This window comes from Pieris napi, chromosome 20 (assembly GCF_905475465.1).
Source record: "Pieris napi chromosome 20, ilPieNapi1.2, whole genome shotgun sequence".
Taxonomy (NCBI): domain Eukaryota; kingdom Metazoa; phylum Arthropoda; class Insecta; order Lepidoptera; family Pieridae; genus Pieris; species Pieris napi.
The window spans coordinates 4,382,370-4,404,006 of NC_062253.1; the positions used below are offsets into that span (position 1 = coordinate 4,382,370).

Sequence of the window (21,637 nt, forward strand, 5' to 3'; positions counted from 1 at the left end):
TTTTGTATAATATAACCCAATGCTTTTGTAAATCTGTATTTATATATAATAATTTGTAGTGTGCCAAAAAATAAGTGGCCTGCTATTGTGCATTAACATCACAGACTATATAATAATTAGATAAAGATTAAATTTCATTACATTAAAGCTACCAAACAATATTCTAGTATTATTCTTATAAACTATATTATTTCCAAGCGATAACTGGAAGCTCTTTGAAATAAAATACTTTTTAATATCGCTTATAAAGTATTGAGCATTAATAAAACTTAGAGGTTAAGCCCTTATAAAAGTCAGTACAAACACCAGAAACGATCTGTCACTTTTTATCATGACGTAAATGCAATAAGAGTGAAAGAGACACGGGTTTCTTGCCGTGTGTTTGAGTATTACGTAGGGCGTAGTGCATTTTCACATGTCTAAGTGGAGTTAAAGGAAGGAAGTTCGTTCGTCGTAAAGCTGGAGATAAAAATACTCTTAATTTAAAATATATCGACATCTTTCAGGTGTTGGTAGTTTCTATCCCAATAGCCGCCGTTGTAAAGCCAATCTTCCTGTTTGGTGTATGGGTTTGTGCCTTGGCTAAACCATCTGGGAAATATAAATGTTATATATTACTATCAAAGTATCCTTGCGATACTAATTCGTTGAGCGAGGAAAGCACCAGCTCTGGGGTCACTGGTACCTACTATCTACCAGGCGCCAACTACTGTATCTGTTTCATGATCATTTTGTAATCTAATAGGCAAGTAAGTGATCAGCCTTCTGTGCCTGACGCACGCCATTGCCTTGTTGGATTTAGGGAAAGCCCGTGTCCTCACGATGTTTTCCTTCACCGTTCGAGCGAATGTTAAATGCGCACAAAGAAAAAAAATCCATTGGTGCACAGCCGGGCATCGAACCTAAGACCTCAGGGATGAGAGTCGCACGCTGAAGCCACTAGGCCAACACTGCTCAAAGGTTATTTAGAAGTAGGAAAAATGTTCATTTTAGTAGCATGCCAAAAATATTAAAACTTTCTTTAGTCTTAAGACTTAAAAAGGTAAGGTATAAGGTTATAGGGAACACATGATTTTATTTGTACTGTACTAAGCGTTCTTTTTTCAAAATACCAATGCCAAAGGTTATTTTAAATAGAGTATGTTACCAATGGACTTTTCTTTTCTTTGTGCGCATTTAACATTCGCTCGAAAGGTGAAGGAAAACATCGTGAGGAAACCGACATGTCTTAGACCCAAAAAGTCGACGGCGTGTGTCAGGCACTTGAAGCTGATCACCTACTTGCCTATTAAATTGAAAAAATGATCATGAAACAGATTCAGAAATCTGAGGCCCAGACCTAAAGAGGTTGTAGCGCCACTGATTATTATTATTAGTAAATAACCTTTGGAAATGTTAGATTTAAAATAGACCATCAATTACCATTGACTTAATTAAGCTGAAAAAAATATGTTTGTAGAAGCCTAAAGAACTTTTAACTCACCTGGGTTGCCAAGCTTCTGGCGTTTTCTTCAACAACTTCCTCGCTGTCCGCTGCTTCTCCTCCAATCTGGTCTTCTCAGCAGCGGCACCATCTATATCACCTTGTTCCAATAGTCGGACGTCCGGTCGAAGGCGGCTGTCAGTGGGACACAATTGTCCCTTCATATCTCGCTCCAACTCATTTAAGGACATTGCGAATTCCGTGAATTGGTAGAACTGAAAAATATTTGCAGAATGGTTTTGTTTCGTTTACAGACACTAGGTTTTTGGTCTCAGCGTGCTACTGGGTCGTTTTATGTGATAAAGTATATGCATTATGCACGTTATTTTAGTATGAATATACCTAAAGGCGACTTCTAGGTCTAATGATGCTAATAAGATATTAATGCTAATAAAGATATAATATTACACATTATCATTGTAATATATAGTTTATTCACTAAGAAAGCTATATAGCATTTTAGCGATCTGTTTAAAAGTCAAAAAAGTCTAAAATCATTTGATCATATAGGTAACACAATGTACACTTATCAAAAAAAGAAATGTATATGAAATGCTTCTAACTTAACATTTAGTGCCAGTTCTCAATTCAAGGGCGTAGAACGGAAGATAAGAACTGGCAATAAACTCTCCGCCACTCTTTTTAATCGCCATGTTCTTTTTTACATGTTTATGACGATCATAAGTGTACATTGTATTACCTATATGATTAAATGATTTTTGAATTTTTACACAACGTTTGTAAAGTAAAATATCACAACTTAATGGACTAATAAATCCGGACACACACCTAGAAAGTAAATTTCCGACGGCAAACCTGTGTGCGACCGCTTTTTTGCATTCAGGGGCCCCTTTCTTTTTAATAAAATCTCCCAATCTATGGTTTTTAGAATGTCAAACTATCCAAATATAAACTGACAAAACGCATGAAAACTATGCTAGCCGAATTTCGATTTTGCAGAGGCCTGATAGATAGATATAGATAAACAATAAACTACAAGCTCCCACCTTTTCAGAATGCAAATCATAAAATGACTGCTTCACGACTGATTTGAGAGCGACCGCCGATGCGAAAACCGCTGTGCGAGTTCGAAAAGTGAGTTACAGAATCGCAGGGCTGCTACATATTTGGTCACGACTGAGGTTCCAAAAACTAACACAGACACAGAGCACGTTATTAACTCTTAGCCACAGTCTCAAATACAGAGTGTATTATACGCTTTAAATATGCACCCTTTACCAGAATTATTGTTATCTAGTTACCCTCAACACAGGGCTCCCTAGTGTGGAACTAGCGTTCTCAATTTTGTCACAACCATATTTCGGTCATATTTTATTATTATTAACTATCATCGATTACTGTATGACCACAATTTGCCCTCAATACGGAATAATAATAAATCAGTGGCGCTACAACCTCTTTTAGATCTTGGCCTCAGATTAATCTGATTCATGATCATTTTTAAATAGGCAAGTAGGTGATCAGTCTCCAGTGCCTGACACACGCCGTTGACTTTTTGTGTCTAAGACATGTCGGTTCCCTCACGATGTTTTCCTTCACCGTTCGAGCAAATGTTAAATGCGCACATCAAAGATGCAAAGTAATAAAGTCTACCTGCGCACTGTTCCCAGGTCTTGGACTTGCCTCCCACAGTGTGACGGATCCGGGGATATCAATGTTATAGGATTCGTCTGGCTTTGGCACTTCGTCTGAAGTTTCAGGGTCATCCTGAAAAGTAAAAGTTTAAAACAGACTTAATAGAAATACAAGCTAAGCTGTTTAAACTATAAATTCATTAAATCATTTTCTTTGTTGACCAGTAGGTGAACAGCCTTGTGTGCCTCACGTCAGCAATTCTTTGGTCTAAGCTAAGTTATTATTTATTACCTTTATTTTGCAATATCAATAGTAAACTACTTTAGCTATAAGCTCCAAATACTAGAGACACCTATTAAATATATACAACTAAAGACTTCATAAAAAGTTTAGAAAATATATGACTACTAGCAGACCGGCCAAGCGTTGCTGTGGCTAAGGTTTTTGTTACATTTACATAGTAGTAAACTATTCAAGGAAAACGGTAGGAGATCTTATGTGAAACGTTGGTACTTTTAACACAGCGCCATTTGTTAGAATTGTGAAAGTTAAATAATAAACAAATATTTTGCAATAAAATAATATTGCGGGTATAAATTAAGATGTAAGCTATCCTATATTTTAAGTTGGATCAAACTACACACGGTGTGCAAATTTGATTGATATCGGTTCGGTAGTTTAGGAGTCCATAGCGGACAAACAACGTGACACGTAATTTATATACTACTAGCTGACCTGGCTAACTTCGTTCCGCCCTACAACCTTATATTGTATCGTTGTTACTTTAATTTAACTTATTTTAGGATTTCATTAATGTTAAGTATTACATTAATACAACTTTTTTGCAAATACAGAAATGTTTTATTGCTTGCCATTGCGAAAGAAGAATGGCAGTTTTACACATTAGGCATCTTCTCTCTAGCGTCAATATGGCGATACTGCATGTTAAGCACTTTCTCATATCCAAATTCTTTTGATCAGAATCAAAGCATGGTTATGCATCTCCTCATTCACCTCAAGATCGGAATTTCTTGAACTGACACGAATTCGACGTAAAATGATGCGTAGTTTTGTCAACAGATGGCACCATATGGTTTTTGCATTCGTAAAATTAATTTATTTATTTATTGTTATTCGATAACATATCCGATATTTTATTGCTTATTCTGCTATTCGGGACGAAAACAAATCCAACAAATCAAAAACCATGGCAATCGGTCCAGCCGTTCTCGAGTTATAAGTGTTGTAACAAACACGACTTTCTTTTATATATATAGATTAAGATATGGCTCAATTTTGATGAAGATAAGAAGAGAAGAAGAAGAAATTTTGAAGAAGACTTACTGTAGGTACGTATTAAAAAAAAGAAAATAATGAACGAGAAATGCTGATGCAGATCTGTAAGAACTGGAGCCGAGCTCCCCCATCTCAATATACCAGGGCGGAGAGGGCGATTGGAGACTGACCCAATCATCACAAATCATTAATGCCCGCGGAGAACCAAATATTGAAGGTAGATCGCGTGTCGGGGCCCACGACAAGACAGGACAAGGCTCCGCTGTTACACCACTCCATCAAAAGTATCGGTGGTGGGGTTTTAGTGGGTATACACAGATTCCGGGTCTTACATAACCCGCCCCAAGCGCCCCCGCGGGGAGTATGCGTAATTCATTTTCCCAATTAAAGAGACAAGAATATTTAGCTTTTAAGTTTTTAGTTTGTTATTATTATTTTTGTATTACTTTAGATTAAGGTTCTATATTTTATTTATGTAACATTTGGTTCTGCACTTCTCGCACTCATCATGTTTCTTTTTTTTAGGTTTCTCTTTAACTAGGGTTGCCTGGAAGAGATCACTTATTAGCGATAAGGCCGCCCGTTGCATCTCTTATAATTTGTGTGTATTGTGTTATTAGTGTTTCTTTTATTTTTATTGCAACGAAGTGTAAATAAATAAATATTTAAAAGGATTATAAAGCATATAGATATGTATATATGTAGGGGTTTTAAATATATGTTATTTTTTTTAATAATACTGACGTCTTGTATAGACATAGATCGCAAAGCCCCAACTTTGAAGCTGTTGAGCTTAGCGAGGACTTTCTTCGGCGTGTGCGATGGCGTCTGTTGTGTACTGGCATCTTCTCCTCTCTCTTTCGCCCATTGTTCGTAAGTAGCAGCTGAGCAGCACTTGATGTATTGTGTCCATTTACCGTATAAGTACCGCAAGCGCTTTTTGCTGTAAAGACGAGAAATCATTATGTATGAAAAATATTTATTTTGTGAGCTGCGACTTTAGAAATTTTGATTTCTTTTTTCAATATTTTTACAAAAAAGCATGGAAATGCACACAATCAAAACTTCTTAACTTTATTTACTAATATACATTTTTAATAGTTAAAAAGTTTGTAAACATTTTTATCAGGCTTAATCTTTAGTAGTTTTGGGTATTTTTAATGCTGTTCCGTTATACCGCCACAAAATTTTGGAGGACCACAAACTTATTAGACAAGACTTATTACGAAACTACTCATTGAAGATTTTACTATTTAAAAAAAAACCTGTATAAATGTGTGTGTGTGCCTGGATCAAAAGAGCAGATACATTTCACCATCTACTTTCAATATTTTTATTAGACAAAGATAAGTTTTTTATTGTTTTTTTTCTATAAACCATCGGGCAAATGGGCAGAAGGCTCATCTGATGTGATATCGCCCATAGACACAAATGCCATACCAGCCTTTTAAGAATCGGTTCGAATACTATGGGGAGCTGGTTCTACATGGTTAAGTTATGAGACGACAAACAAGTATAACAAACCTGGGGTCCATAACAAATCCATCGACCCTATGCAAGTCCCTATTATTGAACCCAGCTGGTTTGAAGCAGAGGTTGGCTTTAAGGCCAGCGCCTCCATGGCACGTCACCTCCATGCTACCGTACTGTTCCATCCAGAGCTTGCCAACTATCACGTTATGAACGCAGCAGTTTACGTTACTCCATGTGTAGGCTTCACCCCATCTAAAAAAGGTTTTATTTGTAACAACTTTTATACGTTAAATCTATATATATAAAAATGAAACCCGTTTTCCGTTGTCACGGCATAACATGAAAACGGCTTGACTGATTTGTCTGATTCTTTTTTTATAATATTCCTTGAAGTACTAGGATGGTTCTTACGGAGAGAAAAATTAAAAAAATTGAGTGAAAAAGTCTAAAAACAACACTTTTCTATATTCCCATACAAAATATTCGTAATAATATTTAAAGGCAATTTGAACTTTAATACCATATCATAAAGTTCAAGTGTTAGTGGAGGGGTTCCGGGAAGGTAAATTTTTATTTTTTGACATAATGTATTTGTTGTATTATCAACTTTCTTTTTTTTTATCTTACTAGCTAGACCGGTGTCCCGAATAGCAGAATAAGTATTTAAAAAAATAAAGAATCCACTGTTAGGCGGTACGATGTTCGCCAGGCCAGCTAGTTAATCATAAAATTACACGTAAATAACCTTCTTGAAATAAAAAATATCTTTATTTTCTGTTTCATTAACTTGGAGTCAAATCTTGGATATCAGTTCTGATCGCATGTTTACTTAATTTTTAAATGACTGATCGTACCTGTAGGCCCTGGATACCAAATATCTGAATATGGCACGAGGCAGACACAGTCTGTACCCACAACCAAAACCGGTACATGGTTTTGACAGGAATTGAACGCAGGACGGTTATACGATTAACATTACATTGTCTATACAGTATTTATCTATGTTCATAAGTAGACACTTACCACTCGGGGACTGCCGCGGTAAAGCTATTGCATTTTTTTTTTAAATTTGGTAAAATAATTCAATCTACCACTCTACCAGACTCTGACTAACTCGCCTATGTAGTCTGTCTCACTCTAACGCGCACCGGCTGCACCGATCTCGTCAGAGAGATGTGAATACGCAGTATGCGTTCTGTCCCGCTCTAACGCGCAAGGATTTTTTCGTTACGGAATTTCTGGATTCGGTCTCCACGCTCGAGGCCCGCGATAGAAGCTATGCAATAGCTTAAAACCGAACCACTATTGCTGAAAGCGAGATTTGGAACACACGTCGAGGTATTTCATTTTGTAATAAATTCGCGTTACATATTTATTTCAATGTGTCGCGTTAACCAAAGGTCTTATAGAGAGTAGAAAAAGAATGAAAAATTAAGTGTACCTGGGCAATTCAACAGTGACGTGTCCTTTGGGCTGAATCTCAACACTTTTGCCACAAAACTTGAGTTTGGGGTGCACTGAGCCGTGGAAGACGAAGTGGGGGCTCTCGGCGTGGAACGCAGATACTGGGGGATGGTGGGACACCTAAAATGAGTTTTTAAATGCGTTTAATAGGCGTTTTGAATTAGTAATTGGTAATGAATTCATTATTTCAAAATACTCACGCTTCTGCTAACAGAAATATGTCATTAAATCCGCTTTTGAAGTTAGTACTCGTATACATACTTCAAAAGCGGGTCATTTAGATTAATGTGAAAAAGAAACAAAGAATATCAAAACTATGGCAATAAACTGAATAATTCTAGACTAGGGCATACTATACGTGAATAGAATTTTTATAAAATACTTATTACATAAATTTAATAAACTCAAACTCAAAATAACTTTGTTTATATAGGTAAGTACACTTATGAACGTCAACAGAAAAGATTCTAAATTTACATTTACTACCAGTTCGCAAGCCAAGGGCGTAGAGCGGGCAAGACACTCTCCGCCACTCTTTTTAATCGCCAAGTTTTGAGTCATACAGATTGTTTGTAAGGCAGCCATAAATATTTGAACTGGAGCATATCAATCCCAAGGATTAGGATAATTTTAATAATCTTAAATTTATAAAAAGCTTTATTGATTAATTTACGTTTAAAATAATTTTAGTAGTATACCTGTTCACAAACTGCACGGAACTCAGTACGTTCCAGCTCAAAAGTTTCACCGAGGAGAGGATTAAATGGTTTACCGAGGCGCTCCCAGTTTGAGGCTAAAGCGCTAACTGCAAATGCTGCAACAGGTGTATTCATAAAGTGCAACCACGGTATAGTATGGCTATAGATTAAAATTTCCAGATGTCTATTGATTATTATTGCTGTTTTGATCACGACTAGTCTACACTGGAGGTATTCTAATTTATATTGAATTGGTGCAGAATTGGACAAGAGTACGCTCAGAAATGCACGTAGTAATCTTGCAACTCTATAAATCTCATGGCCCAAACTCGGTCACAATTCGGCTAGATCAAGCGAAGGATTGCACAGTGTGTGTGTGTTTTGGTGGTGCATGGGCAGTGGCGGATGGCGAGCATCGACAACTTCCTATGTCATATAATGCCATTTTCTACTAGAAGTTCTCACATTAAAGTTTTATATTCAATAGAAATCAATAAAGAATCCTACATAATCACTACATACGCTTTGACCAACCGAAAGTACTTGCGAAAGAGAAAAGATTCTTCCCAAGATTGGTACGCGAAGCCATTGAAATAAAAAAACACCCCAATTTCAATTTCAAATCCAATAATATCCAAATTAAAATCTCAAAAAGAAAAACAATCCGCGAAAATAGAGGACACCGTGAGCCATTTTTGCCAAAACTCTCCATCTTTTAGTCGATACCAACTCCGGGGAAATAAATACAGATAATGCAACTTTCTCTGCAGCTGTGATACTTTTTGACATTCAACATCTTTTGTCTTCAGTCACCGTGACCACGCACGCTGTAAAGCACGCGAAACGTCGGATAAATTTAAAATTATGTCAAATAGTTGTAAATTTATAATAATACATAACTTTAATCCGGTAAAAAGCGTTTTTCTTTAAATCAATAAAGAATGTAGAAAGAGAAAGATACGCGCGAGTCCTAACTTTGTCTACTATGTAATGATCTATTTAATGTCTCTTACACATATAAACACACACGTATAAACACAATATCTTACCAGCAATATATTCCATCCGATTAACAGGATCTGTCTGTTCTGACGCCATCCTCAGAAGATGAGCATACTCCAGGTATTCCAGCATCCGCTGGAGGAAGGAAAGTGGTTCATTGAATACCACAGGCATGGTGATCTTGGATAATTCCTTGCCAACACAGTTCTTCAAAACTGACCACAGGGAGAAGTCGCCACGGCTGAATTGAGCCACGGGAAGTGATGTCCTGAAAACATAGAAGAAAAAAGAAAATATAATATGCTATCTGTGTATGACTTTTTTCTCTCTCTGTCTAACCTACAACTTGAACTGCTCGTAAAGGTACGAGCCGAAGACGAGAAGGTCTAAGTTTTCTTTTAACCGATTTTCATATGCGTCAGACTAATTTGGATTCTGGAATGATCAGATTTACTATTGGATCCTATGGGTGGCAGTCAAGCTAGATATGATCATGGCATCGAATATCTTCTTTTGAAAAACATAAATGAAGTGTGTCTTAAGATATGGCACATATGACAAAACATGTATTCAAAATCCATCCTACATAGATAAGTAATAATAATAAAAACTGATAAATAGACAATATTACTAAATTCATAACGTTTCTTCCGCCATTTCCTCGCTGTGCGGTACTTATGCGTTGAGCGAGGAAAGCACCAGCTCAGGGGCCATCGGTTCTATCTACCAGGCGCCAACTTAAATATTTAATTAGCGCCTTTGCACTTGAAACTCAAGACCCAGGAGCCTACTCCAAAGGGAACAAAATCAATCAAAATTAACAAAAACAAAGTTGGAGGAAAGCCTCTTATATTTGATCCGTTTATTATTTTCCGCCTGCTCTGCCGCCGTGCATGTTTTTGTGTTTTTTGTATTTAAAAATATTTAATGAATTTTTAAAATATAATATTTTAAAAATTCCTTTTATACATATAAGAAACTGTTTGAAAAGACAGTAATTTGAAGGAATGAATACTAAGCTATCTATTAATATATTATCGAAAAAATATTACATTAGATTAATAAAACTAAGTAAAATCCAAAGTACGATTCGTACGTATATTACGCCTACGTAATTTTTATGCTATAAAAGATTCTTTTGAGACGGAGTACGAAGGTCACATTTTTAGAACCTTGCCTACGACCCTTTACAGGGTTGCCTCATATGTTTTAATATATGTTAATAAAATATATTTAATTATTTATTATATATAAACATGATCTTAAATAGAAAATAAGTTGGTGTGGTGAAAACACAAACTGTCTACGCTATGTTACGTTGCTGAGAAACACATAAATATATCTATAAGATAAATAAAACAAAACGTTTCATCACGTTGAATCTTTATCTAATTAAAGGAGTCAATTATGTGTACGTTACTATTAAAATACTAAAAAATATTTAAGAACTATGTATATTAACTAATAATAATTGAAGTAGAATCGGAAAAGCGGACAGAGTACCTTGACATCCTACACGCAAAGATGTTTGAACTTGATTTGATATTTTAAAAGAGTACCGAGAGTTTTTTACGCCGGCTTTTTCACTCGGCCTACACCTTCTGTCTTCTTTGCCGATGAGTAGGGATGTCTACCTATACAAAATTAAAGACGTGGAATAAGTGATACCACCCAATTATTTTTGTTATATCCTATCAAGTCTCCTAACTTCTTTTTTTCATTTTACTCGAGCTAGAGATAGAGATAATTAAGACAATAGAAACACAATAAAACAGAAATTGGAACGTCCTAATAAGGCAAGCAAATACTTAAGTTTCCTGTATATATAAAGTAATATATTGTTTTATCGTATCCATTTTTAATTATTATTACTATTAATAATATTCTATATTATATAGTTTTCATTTATACATTAACATTTTATATATCTCATAACTCTTGTATTAGATATAGCCCTGTGCTCGAGCTACGAAAGCTGGGCTGAGTTGTTCAAGGTCGTTCCCGAGCGATCAATACTCGCATCCGGCATTCCCGACGGCTCATTCAGCGATATACATTGTACAAATCTTCATACAGAATTAATTGCTATACCTGTTACATTTGTATTACTTAATAATAATTACGTAATTTAAATGAAATATCATATAAAAAGGCACTGGCGTTCCTTTGGCTGTTACGTTTTTTATATTGCTCACTCTTGCTTTAATTATTCAAAACAATTAAAACACGGGTATATATAATACCCACTCCCGTGTTTATAAAAATATACGCAATGGCTATCAAACTATTAAATCGTCTTCCCAGAAGGTATAGATCACTGCCGTGTAATGCTCTTTTGGGGAATGTGATTAAATTTAGGCAAAGGTGCCTTTATAGTGTGGGAGAGTATTTTAAAACCATAAGTTTTGACGACAATTATAATATAACTTCTTTTCATTATGACGTTATGATAATTAATATGACATTTGCATGCCTATTTTTATATGGCTGATTGTGCAAATTAATTGTGCACAGTTAATTTATTATTATTGATTTATGAATATAATAAAGCCACTTATATCCATACTATAAAAGTTACAAATCAAATGGGGATTAGTTTTGTTATTAAACACTTAATCTACATAAGTCATAGTTATTTCCATTCGTTTTCTTCAATATGGACCTCTTTTGGTGGCCTCCTCCTATTACGATTACGAAGGAGTGTTTTATCCAAAAGGGGTCCTTATTCCTTTCCATTTGGATCTATTCTTTGCTTCCTCCATATATTTCTCCACAGAAACCTTTGTTATCGTCAGCCCATCGCTTTTGTGGTATTCTCACGATTCCTGAAGGTCCCCTCAGCGGTCCATCTTGCAATATGGCTTGCCCATTTCTATTTTAGCTGAAAGACGTGGTGGACGTGGTGGACTATGCGCATATGTGATCTAAGTTTTCGCCCTGATTTGATTGTCATGATGCTCCACTCCATTGCTCTCTGGCCACTTCACTCTTTCCGTAAACTTCCAGGTTTGGCACCCGTAGACCAGGCTTGGAACAATGCTAGTTTCCATGTCTTTTTTAAATTAACGCTATGAATATAAACTTGACAAAAAATATAAAATTCAAACAAATTATAAAGTTTGGTCCCTGTGGCAGTGTATCTTTAATGCTGGCAGCATTTCCTCGCTGTATTGCGATACTTATTCGTATTTGTTTTATCTTTGCAAGTGTTGAACCATTAATATTATTTAAGTACGAATAACATAAACGTACGACGAAATTATCTAACTCTAGGTATATATAATTATGTTCTTTATATCTATATCTATATATATAAAAATGAAACCCGTTTTCCGTTGTCACGACATAACATGAATACGGCTTGACCGATTTGTCTGATTTTTATTTGTTGTGTTTGTAATTGACAGGAGAAGGTTCTTATAAAAGAAAAAAATTGCGCGAAAAATTAGAAAATTTAAAAATACTTAACCACCATACAATTCGAACATTTTGATGTAACCTTATGGCGTTTGACATAACATTGACAGAATGCGTGCTGCAAATATCGTCAAATAGGATGTAAGAAAAATGAATATCGTTTAAAATAAATGCTTCGATCGGAATATAATAATATGCGAGCCAGAAAAACAAACAAAGAATGTTGTATAACATAAAGCATTAGAATAATAAACACTTTGTTTCTGAAATATTTTTTAATTAATTATACCAATTTGAAATCAATATTCATAGTTAAGACAGGACGACAACGTCTGTCGGGTCCGCTAGTAATATATAAAGAACATTATTATACCTAGAGTTTGATAATTTCATCTCTCTGAAGGCTTTATAAAGTCACTAGACGTGTTGATTTTCAGCAAAACTAATATTTGCTTACCGAAGCAACGTACGAAAACAGAACCTTTATATAAAACTTTGCTCTCGGATCACAAACACTTTACGGGTATATTTTTTAACTTTAGGTAAGTTTTTTTTTAAATATAAAACTAAATCAAAGAACAATATTACCCCTTTATAAAAACCAAATTTGTCCAATTGCACTGTTAAGTAATGTAGGTACTCTTTCGTCGCATTTCCTTGCAAATAAATTATTATTATTATGTTAGGCTATTTTCGTGCATCTAAGTATTCCTTAGTTAAGTATAAATATATCTAATACGTAGTGAGATAGAATAGATACTGATTTTCAGTTATTAAACCTTGATTGTTGTTAATTAATATCAGTTTTTCAAATGCCTACAAAAACTTGAAAATTTGAATAGCAGTCACGAACCGTCATTAACTTTTTACCAGAAATAAATTTAAAGTGGTTTTACCTATTCATTTTGTATACCATATAGTAACGTAAAAACGTAATGCTAAAATCATATAAGCATTTATTAAAAGTCAGTTTTAAAGGAAAATTTCATTTGTATATGTTAACGTAAAATTGTAATAAAAACCGTTAGATTGTAATCTATCTCGCGAGATTATAAACTGTCGAAAGATTGTGAACCTCAGCGTACTGCTTACAATTTAACGTATTATTACATGGTACATGGTATTTCTCCTGGTTCATTTCTTTACTAGAAAATCCACTATATATTCTTGATATTAATGAATACCTGACCAAACCACGAGCACCTTTACTCGATGAATTTTAATTTCTAGGTAAAATATCGTTGGATCGTATTAGAGGCTTAGAGACAAAATGATCAGATGACTAAAACTATTTATTAATTGGAAATACCTTTTAATTACTAACTTTTAATAGGTACTTGTATAAATACTTAGGCTAAATATTTATAAAAGTAGTACGTTTCTAGTTAAATAATATTCATGTAAACAATCTTGAAGGCAATTGCGATATAAACTTGTTAAGTCTGCTCGGAGTGGGAAATTAAATTTTAACACGTCGGCTGGAATTATTTACTGGGAGTAAGTAAAATATTTAATATTCACCTTAAATATTTTATATTAAGCATTCAGTATTTTCCTATCGTGTGATTATAGCCAGTAGTCTTTAAACCTGAGATCTCGCGTTCGAGTCACGGCTCTGAATAAGAGACCTTTTCATTCTGTGCGCAAACACTTACTCCTATAGTGGAGGCAAACATCGCGTGGGAACCGGCATGTCCCAAAAATCGATGGCATGAATGCACAGAAAGTCTATAAAAAAAGATATAAAAGAAATGGATTCAATTTGAGTCGAAGACCCATAGTATAATATCACTTAGGATTTTTCCGTGGACGAGCTTGGAGCGTCTATTATCTGACGTTTTGACACCAGTTCTTCAAGCATTTCAAAAACAATAAAATAGCACAGAACATACGCAGTCGATATATTGTAGTCTACATATAATCTGTGTCTTGATAATTATCAATTATGATTTCTATAACAGTATGTATTCTCAAACAGGTTACCTGAATCGTTTTAAAATCTCTAAAAATGTATAATATAGCTAAGATCTTTCAAACTCAAAATAACTTTACTCATATAAGTAAACAAGTATACTTATGAACGTCAGAAAAGAAGTTAAATTAATTGTAAATTTACATTTACTACCAGTTTCAACTTTGCGCCACTCTTTTTAATCGCTAAGTTTTGAGTTATATAAATTGTTTTGTCAAGATGCCAGTTAATAAAAAATATCTTACCTGTACTTGTACTGCTTGTGAACATTATCTTCCATCTTACAACCACTAGAAGTTCGAGAAAAGTCACTCCGAATTCCACACAAAACACTCCACTATTCCCTGTGTATAATATTTACATCCATCCCAAATATCGATACTACAACACGTTAGTGGTGATTTGAAACTACAGCTAATATAATAAAAACGTTTAGTATTTAGTCGCTAGAACTACTGAATCTATTTAAATTTATTTCATACATAGATAGCCTTATTATGCCTTGGAAACGCGGGAACACGTACATTTTTTTTTATTGGCTCTGGCACGGTTTGCATTAGCCAGCGTCAAAGTATAAGATTTTTATAATTCGTGCTTTTTGCCTTAGAAATTCGATCATATCCTCCATGTACGGTTTAGGCAGTCGCCCGGTGCCGCACAACCCTCCCAAAGGCCGAGAACAAATTTAAATTAAATTAAAACTTGCCCTCGAACCGGGAATCGAACCCGGTACCCCTCACCTAGCTGCCACTTAATAAGACCGCTAGGCTATGAGGCCCCCCACACGTACATTTATAAATTATTCAAACTAGTGAATATTGCCATATTCGAAAATATGCATGTCGCAAATCTTTAGCTGTCTTAACTTTTAAATGATATGTCCTTTTTATGCGTGACGTTTTATTTTGGCGCGAACATTACTAACTATAATGTAATTTATGTAACGCGAAGTAAATAATATGAAAATGACAGTTCGTGTCGAAAAATTTTCATGCAAATTTAGTTTTCGACTTTCTACATACACTATTGTTAAGGCATCTTGACTAAACCCCCTGAAGCGTCCTAAGTAATACGCAACACAAGCTATTAGATATTATTATTTCATAGAACGATTGATGTATTTTGAACGATAAATTAGAAAATAATAAATAAACATTTGCCATTTTGTAGCGTTTGGTACATATTGAGCATATTAAACAACTGTCATTGTCATTATGGTTTGACGTTCATACTTAGAAAGCAATTGTCATAGACTAAACAAAACAAATTTTATAAAACAAAAAGTAGCTGTATTGTAACCAAAAATAACGTAGTTATATTTATATATGATAAATTAATAGGCATTTGTGGCCTCATCATTTGACATCTATGTCGTTAAAACTGTAGACACATAAAAGCAAACTACCTACCTTAATTAAGGTGAGTCACGCTAAGTTTAAATATTTCTATGAGTAAGTGTTCTCTAGAAGTCTTAAGTTAAAGTAACACCGTATAATGTTACTAATGCTCGGATAATAACACACCATGTCTATGTGAGACATTACAAAAGTAGGTCAGGGCCGAGGTAAGGCTCCGAATATGCCAAACATAAAAGGGACCCTTTTTATGTTTGGCATTTTCGTAAAAGGTTTGAATGAAAATCCATAATATTTTTCCTACGTACTCACTGTATCTACACTAAACATTTCTATTCTATGCAGTGTCGGTAAGTCGGACGATATAAAAACATATTTTACCGGAACAAATTGAAAACCAAAATATTTTTTTAATTTAGTAGTCGGGAAATAACATACAATATAATATAAAGCCAATGTTCAGAAGCCCTTGCTAAAAAAAAATATTGAACAAAATGTTATTTAATAATACGTCACCATAACAGATTTCACAGATAAACCTCAGACAAAACCAAACCAAACTATACAAATGTTGGCGAAACAACGTTTTCTCAGCACTTGAGACAGTACATCTTGACCTATTTCGTCGTATTGTAATAAGAAAAACATTTAGATCTTGCTACATCTAAGACGTAGAGGGTAGATTTAACTTGCGTTGACTCTATTCAAACATTTTGTTTTTAATTAATTTTGTTCGTATACATTCGTTAAATTTGTATTAACATTTTATATAGAAAGTAGAAACGTAAACAAGTAGATTTGGTGTACCATTTAGGGAATAAGTTCTTTGATGTCGGTACAATTAAGTAAAACACTTATATGAGGAACAAAATTAACAGCGGTCCGTAAATTTTCTTCAAGCACCTTCAAGGACTAATATTATGCGGGTTTGGAAGAAGGCCAGTAGCAATCATTCTTGAAGTACTATTAAACAATGTTATACTTAAAACGTTGAGAATTCTGAGAGCTAACTGAACTTATTTTGAGTAAGCCATTTATGATTACAGATATTGCAAATAAATAAAAAAAAAATCAAAGTAAGAGCTGCTTGAGTGACGACTGACAAATTAAATAATTAAGGTGTCAAACATTGTAATTATAAAGAAGTAGATATGGACCTTGTAGCTTTACCGTATACCTACGCAAAAAGGTAACAATAGCTTTTAATTTAAAAATATTGTAATATTTCATCTAAAACAAATCTTCAAGAAGAAGAATGGGCAGGGAAAGAGCTGATATAATATTAAGATATAAATAATATATAATGATCGGAAAAGATTTTAATATGATAATAATTAGGTACGCAGTTACATTTGCTATAAAAAAGGTACCACTTTTAGCCTTTTTAATGCTGGAAAGCTTAAGAATATGGGTATAAACAATTTATTTACTTCATTGACTAAATGGGCCATAAACCTTATAAATAGATATACCTGGATAAATTAATCCATTGACCTGAACAACTTTTTCATTTCTCTAGACATTTTAATATATAGACACATTGCAGCGTCAAATCCACCACTGAACGTTACAACATGACAAGCCAAATATAATTACGTAACTCACGATATAAATTTAAGACGTGCACACGACTCGACCGCTGTAGCGCAACTGAATGCTGAAAAATACCGAATATCTCAGACTGGTGGACGCCTACCCTCGCCCACGCAAACCACCCCACGCCTAATGGCGCCCAACACTCACAGTTCCTACAACTTGCAGTTGTTAAGAACCTTGTAACAAATATCTATATAATTATATGGAATGCGGGAGTGGTTTTTGCTGTCAGTAGTTGGGAATAGCTAATTAATGACTTGGTATAACTCCGAATTGTTGAAAAAAATGTAGTTTAGTTTTATTATCGAATATCTAGGTATAGGTGTATCATCACGAAGTCTGGGGCTGGTTTTGCCGGACCACCACGTGGCCCCATTTACTTGTCAAGGTATATCATATTAGGAGCCTTCAAAAAAAAGAGTTATCTAAAAAAACCGGCAACGCACCAACAACCTTGTATCGCCTTTTTACCATGGTTACAATGTCCAAATAAATATAATACTAACAACATGGTAACAAAACCGTACGAACTATAAAAGAATTTAAATCTGAAATGTTGTTGATGAAGTTTGCGCTTCTAGAAGAAAAATTTACTTTAAATGTGACAATCATATCAAACTTTACATGAGTACCAAATGAAATTCAAAGCGAAACATCTAGAACATTATGAAGCTCTACGATGACTTGTTGACACACTGTGAAAGAAGGGGAGTGAGGATATTATCGCAATTGATCGGTTTTCCCACTGTATTAGTCATTTCATTACATATAGCTAATTTAAGGTATCTTAAGCCTGTCAGTAATGTCGACAAAAAATTACCTACTTCAAGAAGTTTTAACAACAAAAAAGTTCTTATATAATATTTATTTTCAAACCAATTATAGTACTAGAAAGTTTGTTAAAGCCAAATTGGATTTTGAAAGGTTAAAGCTAACATTGTGATGGAATTAAAAAGTAATTAAGGTACAGGGATAGGTTAAATAACTATTTCCACCGTGTAGTCTCGTAAGATCCCTATGTAAAATTAAATATTTTTTCCGAGTCAAGGGAATACTATTAAAATTTCTATGATGGCAATACAATTATTGATTGGACCGACCTACGTGTTTACACTCGCAGATTTGGTCTCCAGACACCGGCAAGGTCAATCGATTTTCATTCTGCGCACTTTTATTGTTACTTTGGTAACTAGGTTTTATAGGGTACGATAGAGTGACCATGTGAAAGAAATAAAAAAGATGAAACATATGACATAACAAATATTTATTTTAAAAATAAATTGCTTGAGTCAAATTCACATTATTATTGTTACTACTCTTCCATTGTACTTGTTGTTTTTAATTAAACATTGTAAAACATCAAAGTTGTGGTTTGCGGACGCGATATTGACAGTTTGAAGAGTTTCGTTTCGAGTTTGAGAGTGGCAGAAAATGGAACTAAATTTAAATGAACAGTCAACAGGCTAGGCAAGTAATAAAACGTCATCGATCCAAGTCATTTGCCTAGCTGTTTGATCAATAGGCCATTATCTTTCAGGCCGCTAGTTAAACGGCGCTGGTAAGTTAAGAGGCTGTTGATTAAACGGCTAATTAAGTTAGTTGGCTGCAACATATCTATCACCCGTGGAGGTATTGTATAAATAATAACTGTAACTGATATTTACTTCTCTATCTATGGACCTGTGTCAATTAATGTATGCATGAAATGAAAAAGGTACAAACCAAAAAAAACAAAACACAAATTCTAATAAATTTATTAAAAAAATCAGCAACTTAATATAATAATTGGTAACTTTATGAACACATTTCACAATAAAAATTAGTTCTAATATCGGCTTTACACACAACTAGACTTACTTTGAACTATCGACGCCATATTATTACAAAATTTCAATGGGAAAATCTTTGTCTAAGATATTTAAAAATTTTCATGTAATTGTAATTTGAGTATTTACCCTCTAAGATATTCGCTAATATGTTTGATTATACTAAATATCAAATTTTCAGTCTCCGAGTTTGATACCTCTTTTGGGTATAGTTTCTGAAGCAGTAAGTATACAATTGGCAATTTAAGTGATTTTGTTAAAAGTTTTCACAAAAAGTTTGCGTAACTTGGAACAACATTAATTAGTGTATGTGCGTGTGCATTTATTGTGTGTATATGCAAAAATTGTGTGCGAAGAACATATACAATCATACTCAGAGTCGTTTGTTAAATTCTAGTGGATGATTCAGCCATTTTCTTAGCTTAATAAGGCCTTTTACTAAACTTCCTTAAAGCGACTGATTTAGTTGTCATTCAAAATAAAGTATAAAAAAAATATTTTGGAATGTCACTCGACTGGTCATATATGCTCTATATTTAGATGTTTTTAATTCTGTTTTTAAGTTATTTTATTTTAATTGTTGGATTGTTCAGTGTGTATATCTGACTCCAAGATAGTATGGGTCCACTGAATATGAGTTGCTAGTGGCAGCAATTTAAATTAACGATTGAAGTAATGTTTGTATTTATTTTCTATATATGTGTGTGTTTTAATCAAATAAACTATTTTTATTTAACTAATTTATTAGATATGTAACTAAATTTATTATCTACCTTTATTTTAATTTTATAGTGTTTTAACGATGCCCAAGTGTCACGTGACATTAAAAGGCTTGAACAGTATTTTCCTCCATTTTTCAACGGACAGTATGAAAATTTAATTTAAAAATCAGGACTAAATTTAATTGTGTTCTTTATAATTAAGCCTTAGTTTGATATGAATCGAGGATAAACTTTGATTTTTTGTTAGTCTGTAGATATCCCGCGAGAACCGCCATGAGAGGCGAAATTATGGCGCATTTTTCTTGAGCGCGATGGTACGTCAAGAGCGTATATGTCACCGTAAAATTGTAAACACCGTTAGATTGTAATATATCTCGCGAGATTATAAACTGTCGAAAGATTGTGAACCTCAACGAACTGCTTACAATTTAACGTATTATTATTCGGTAGTTATATGAAATTGTTGGAAAGTAAAATTAATCTGTAATTGACCAAAGAAGTTTGAATGATAACTAAGTTAGTGTAGTACAATCTACCGAATAATAATACGTTAAATTGTAAGCAGTACGCTGAGGTTCACAATCTTTCGACAGTTTATAATCTCGCGAGATAGATTACAATCTAACGGTGTTTACAATTTTACGTTAACATATATAAGCCAATCCATGACACGCGACACGATTTGTCGTTTCGTTTGACCAATCACTATCAATTGCGTCATCGTATTACCTTTCGTTATATTTGAACTCTCCTGGATTGGTCATTACTGGATTTGAATCTTTTAACATATTTTTATAATCAATGTCTAAACTATAAAAACCAAATATATAGAGCGAAAATATCAGTCAGACGAATAACATAAAAATATTAAATAAAAATCAATCATATATTTGTACTGGTTTTTGTATTTGGTTACAGATAAAATTCCTAATAGATAATAAAATTTCCAAAAAAACCTCGAACTCCATGAACATGACTAAAGTATATTTTAACATTCTATTAATCTGTGAGAATTAAAATAGGTTACGATGGCCATGACCGTCAAAGCAAGACTGATACAATATTACTTTAAATTGTTGTCCATTACAAAATAAACCTTGATGATAATGGTTGAAAGATGTTATTACAATTGAATCAAAGTAATACCGAATCAAGATAATATTCATTACATAAATATCACAGTATTTTTGGACATTCACAATATCAAAATTAAACACTAATAAATCCATCAAAAATATTCCAATAGTCAATTGTCAAATTCTTAAATGCAAATAACACTACCATATATTGTGCTAGTATGTGCAAACAAACCGTGATTACGATACACCGCCACACGAAATGGCGCTAGCGTCTACTCAATATCATCTGAAAATCTTTGATTTATAATTCGGGCTTGTGGACGGACCTAATAGCATTGTCACCGTAAAATTGTAAACACCGTTAGATTGTAATATATCTCGCGAGATTATAAACTGTCGAAAGATTGTGAACCTCAACGAACTGCTTACAATTTAACGTATTATTATTCGGTAGTTATATGAAATTGTTGGAAAGTAAAATTAATCTGTAATTGACCAAAGAAGTTTGAATGATAACTAAGTTAGTGTAGTACAATCTACCGAATAATAATACGTTAAATTGTAAGCAGTAAGCTGAGGTTCACAATCTTTCGACAGTTTATAATCTCGCGAGATAGATTACAATCTAACGGTTTTTACAATTTTACGTTAACAGCAT

At 33.8% G+C, this 21,637-nt stretch overlaps 1 protein-coding gene across 10 annotated transcripts in view; it reads right to left on the reverse strand.

Annotated features, from left to right (window-relative positions):
• The window catches only part of LOC125059938 (oxysterol-binding protein-related protein 1), a 36,611-nt gene continuing 14,974 nt past the window's right edge, over positions 1 to 21,637 (reverse strand). For 2 of the 10 annotated variants that reach the window (XM_047664644.1, XM_047664643.1), the window contains exons 15-22: positions 9,060 to 9,280; positions 8,011 to 8,126; positions 7,290 to 7,432; positions 5,900 to 6,100; positions 5,120 to 5,318; positions 3,098 to 3,211; positions 1,484 to 1,698; positions 1 to 591 (exon numbers count right to left, since the gene is read on the reverse strand). In XM_047664644.1, the coding sequence (XP_047520600.1) occupies positions 483 to 591; positions 1,484 to 1,698; positions 3,098 to 3,211; positions 5,120 to 5,318; positions 5,900 to 6,100; positions 7,290 to 7,432; positions 8,011 to 8,126; positions 9,060 to 9,280 (1,318 nt within the window). In that variant the 3' untranslated portion in view covers positions 1 to 482. Of the gene's footprint in view, positions 592 to 1,483; positions 1,699 to 3,097; positions 3,212 to 5,119; positions 5,319 to 5,899; positions 6,101 to 7,289; positions 7,433 to 8,010; positions 8,127 to 9,059; positions 9,281 to 14,646; positions 14,816 to 17,228; positions 17,463 to 21,637 lie in introns of those variants that run through there. The other 8 variants (XM_047664647.1, XM_047664650.1, XM_047664652.1 and 5 more) reach the window with 8 other exon arrangements.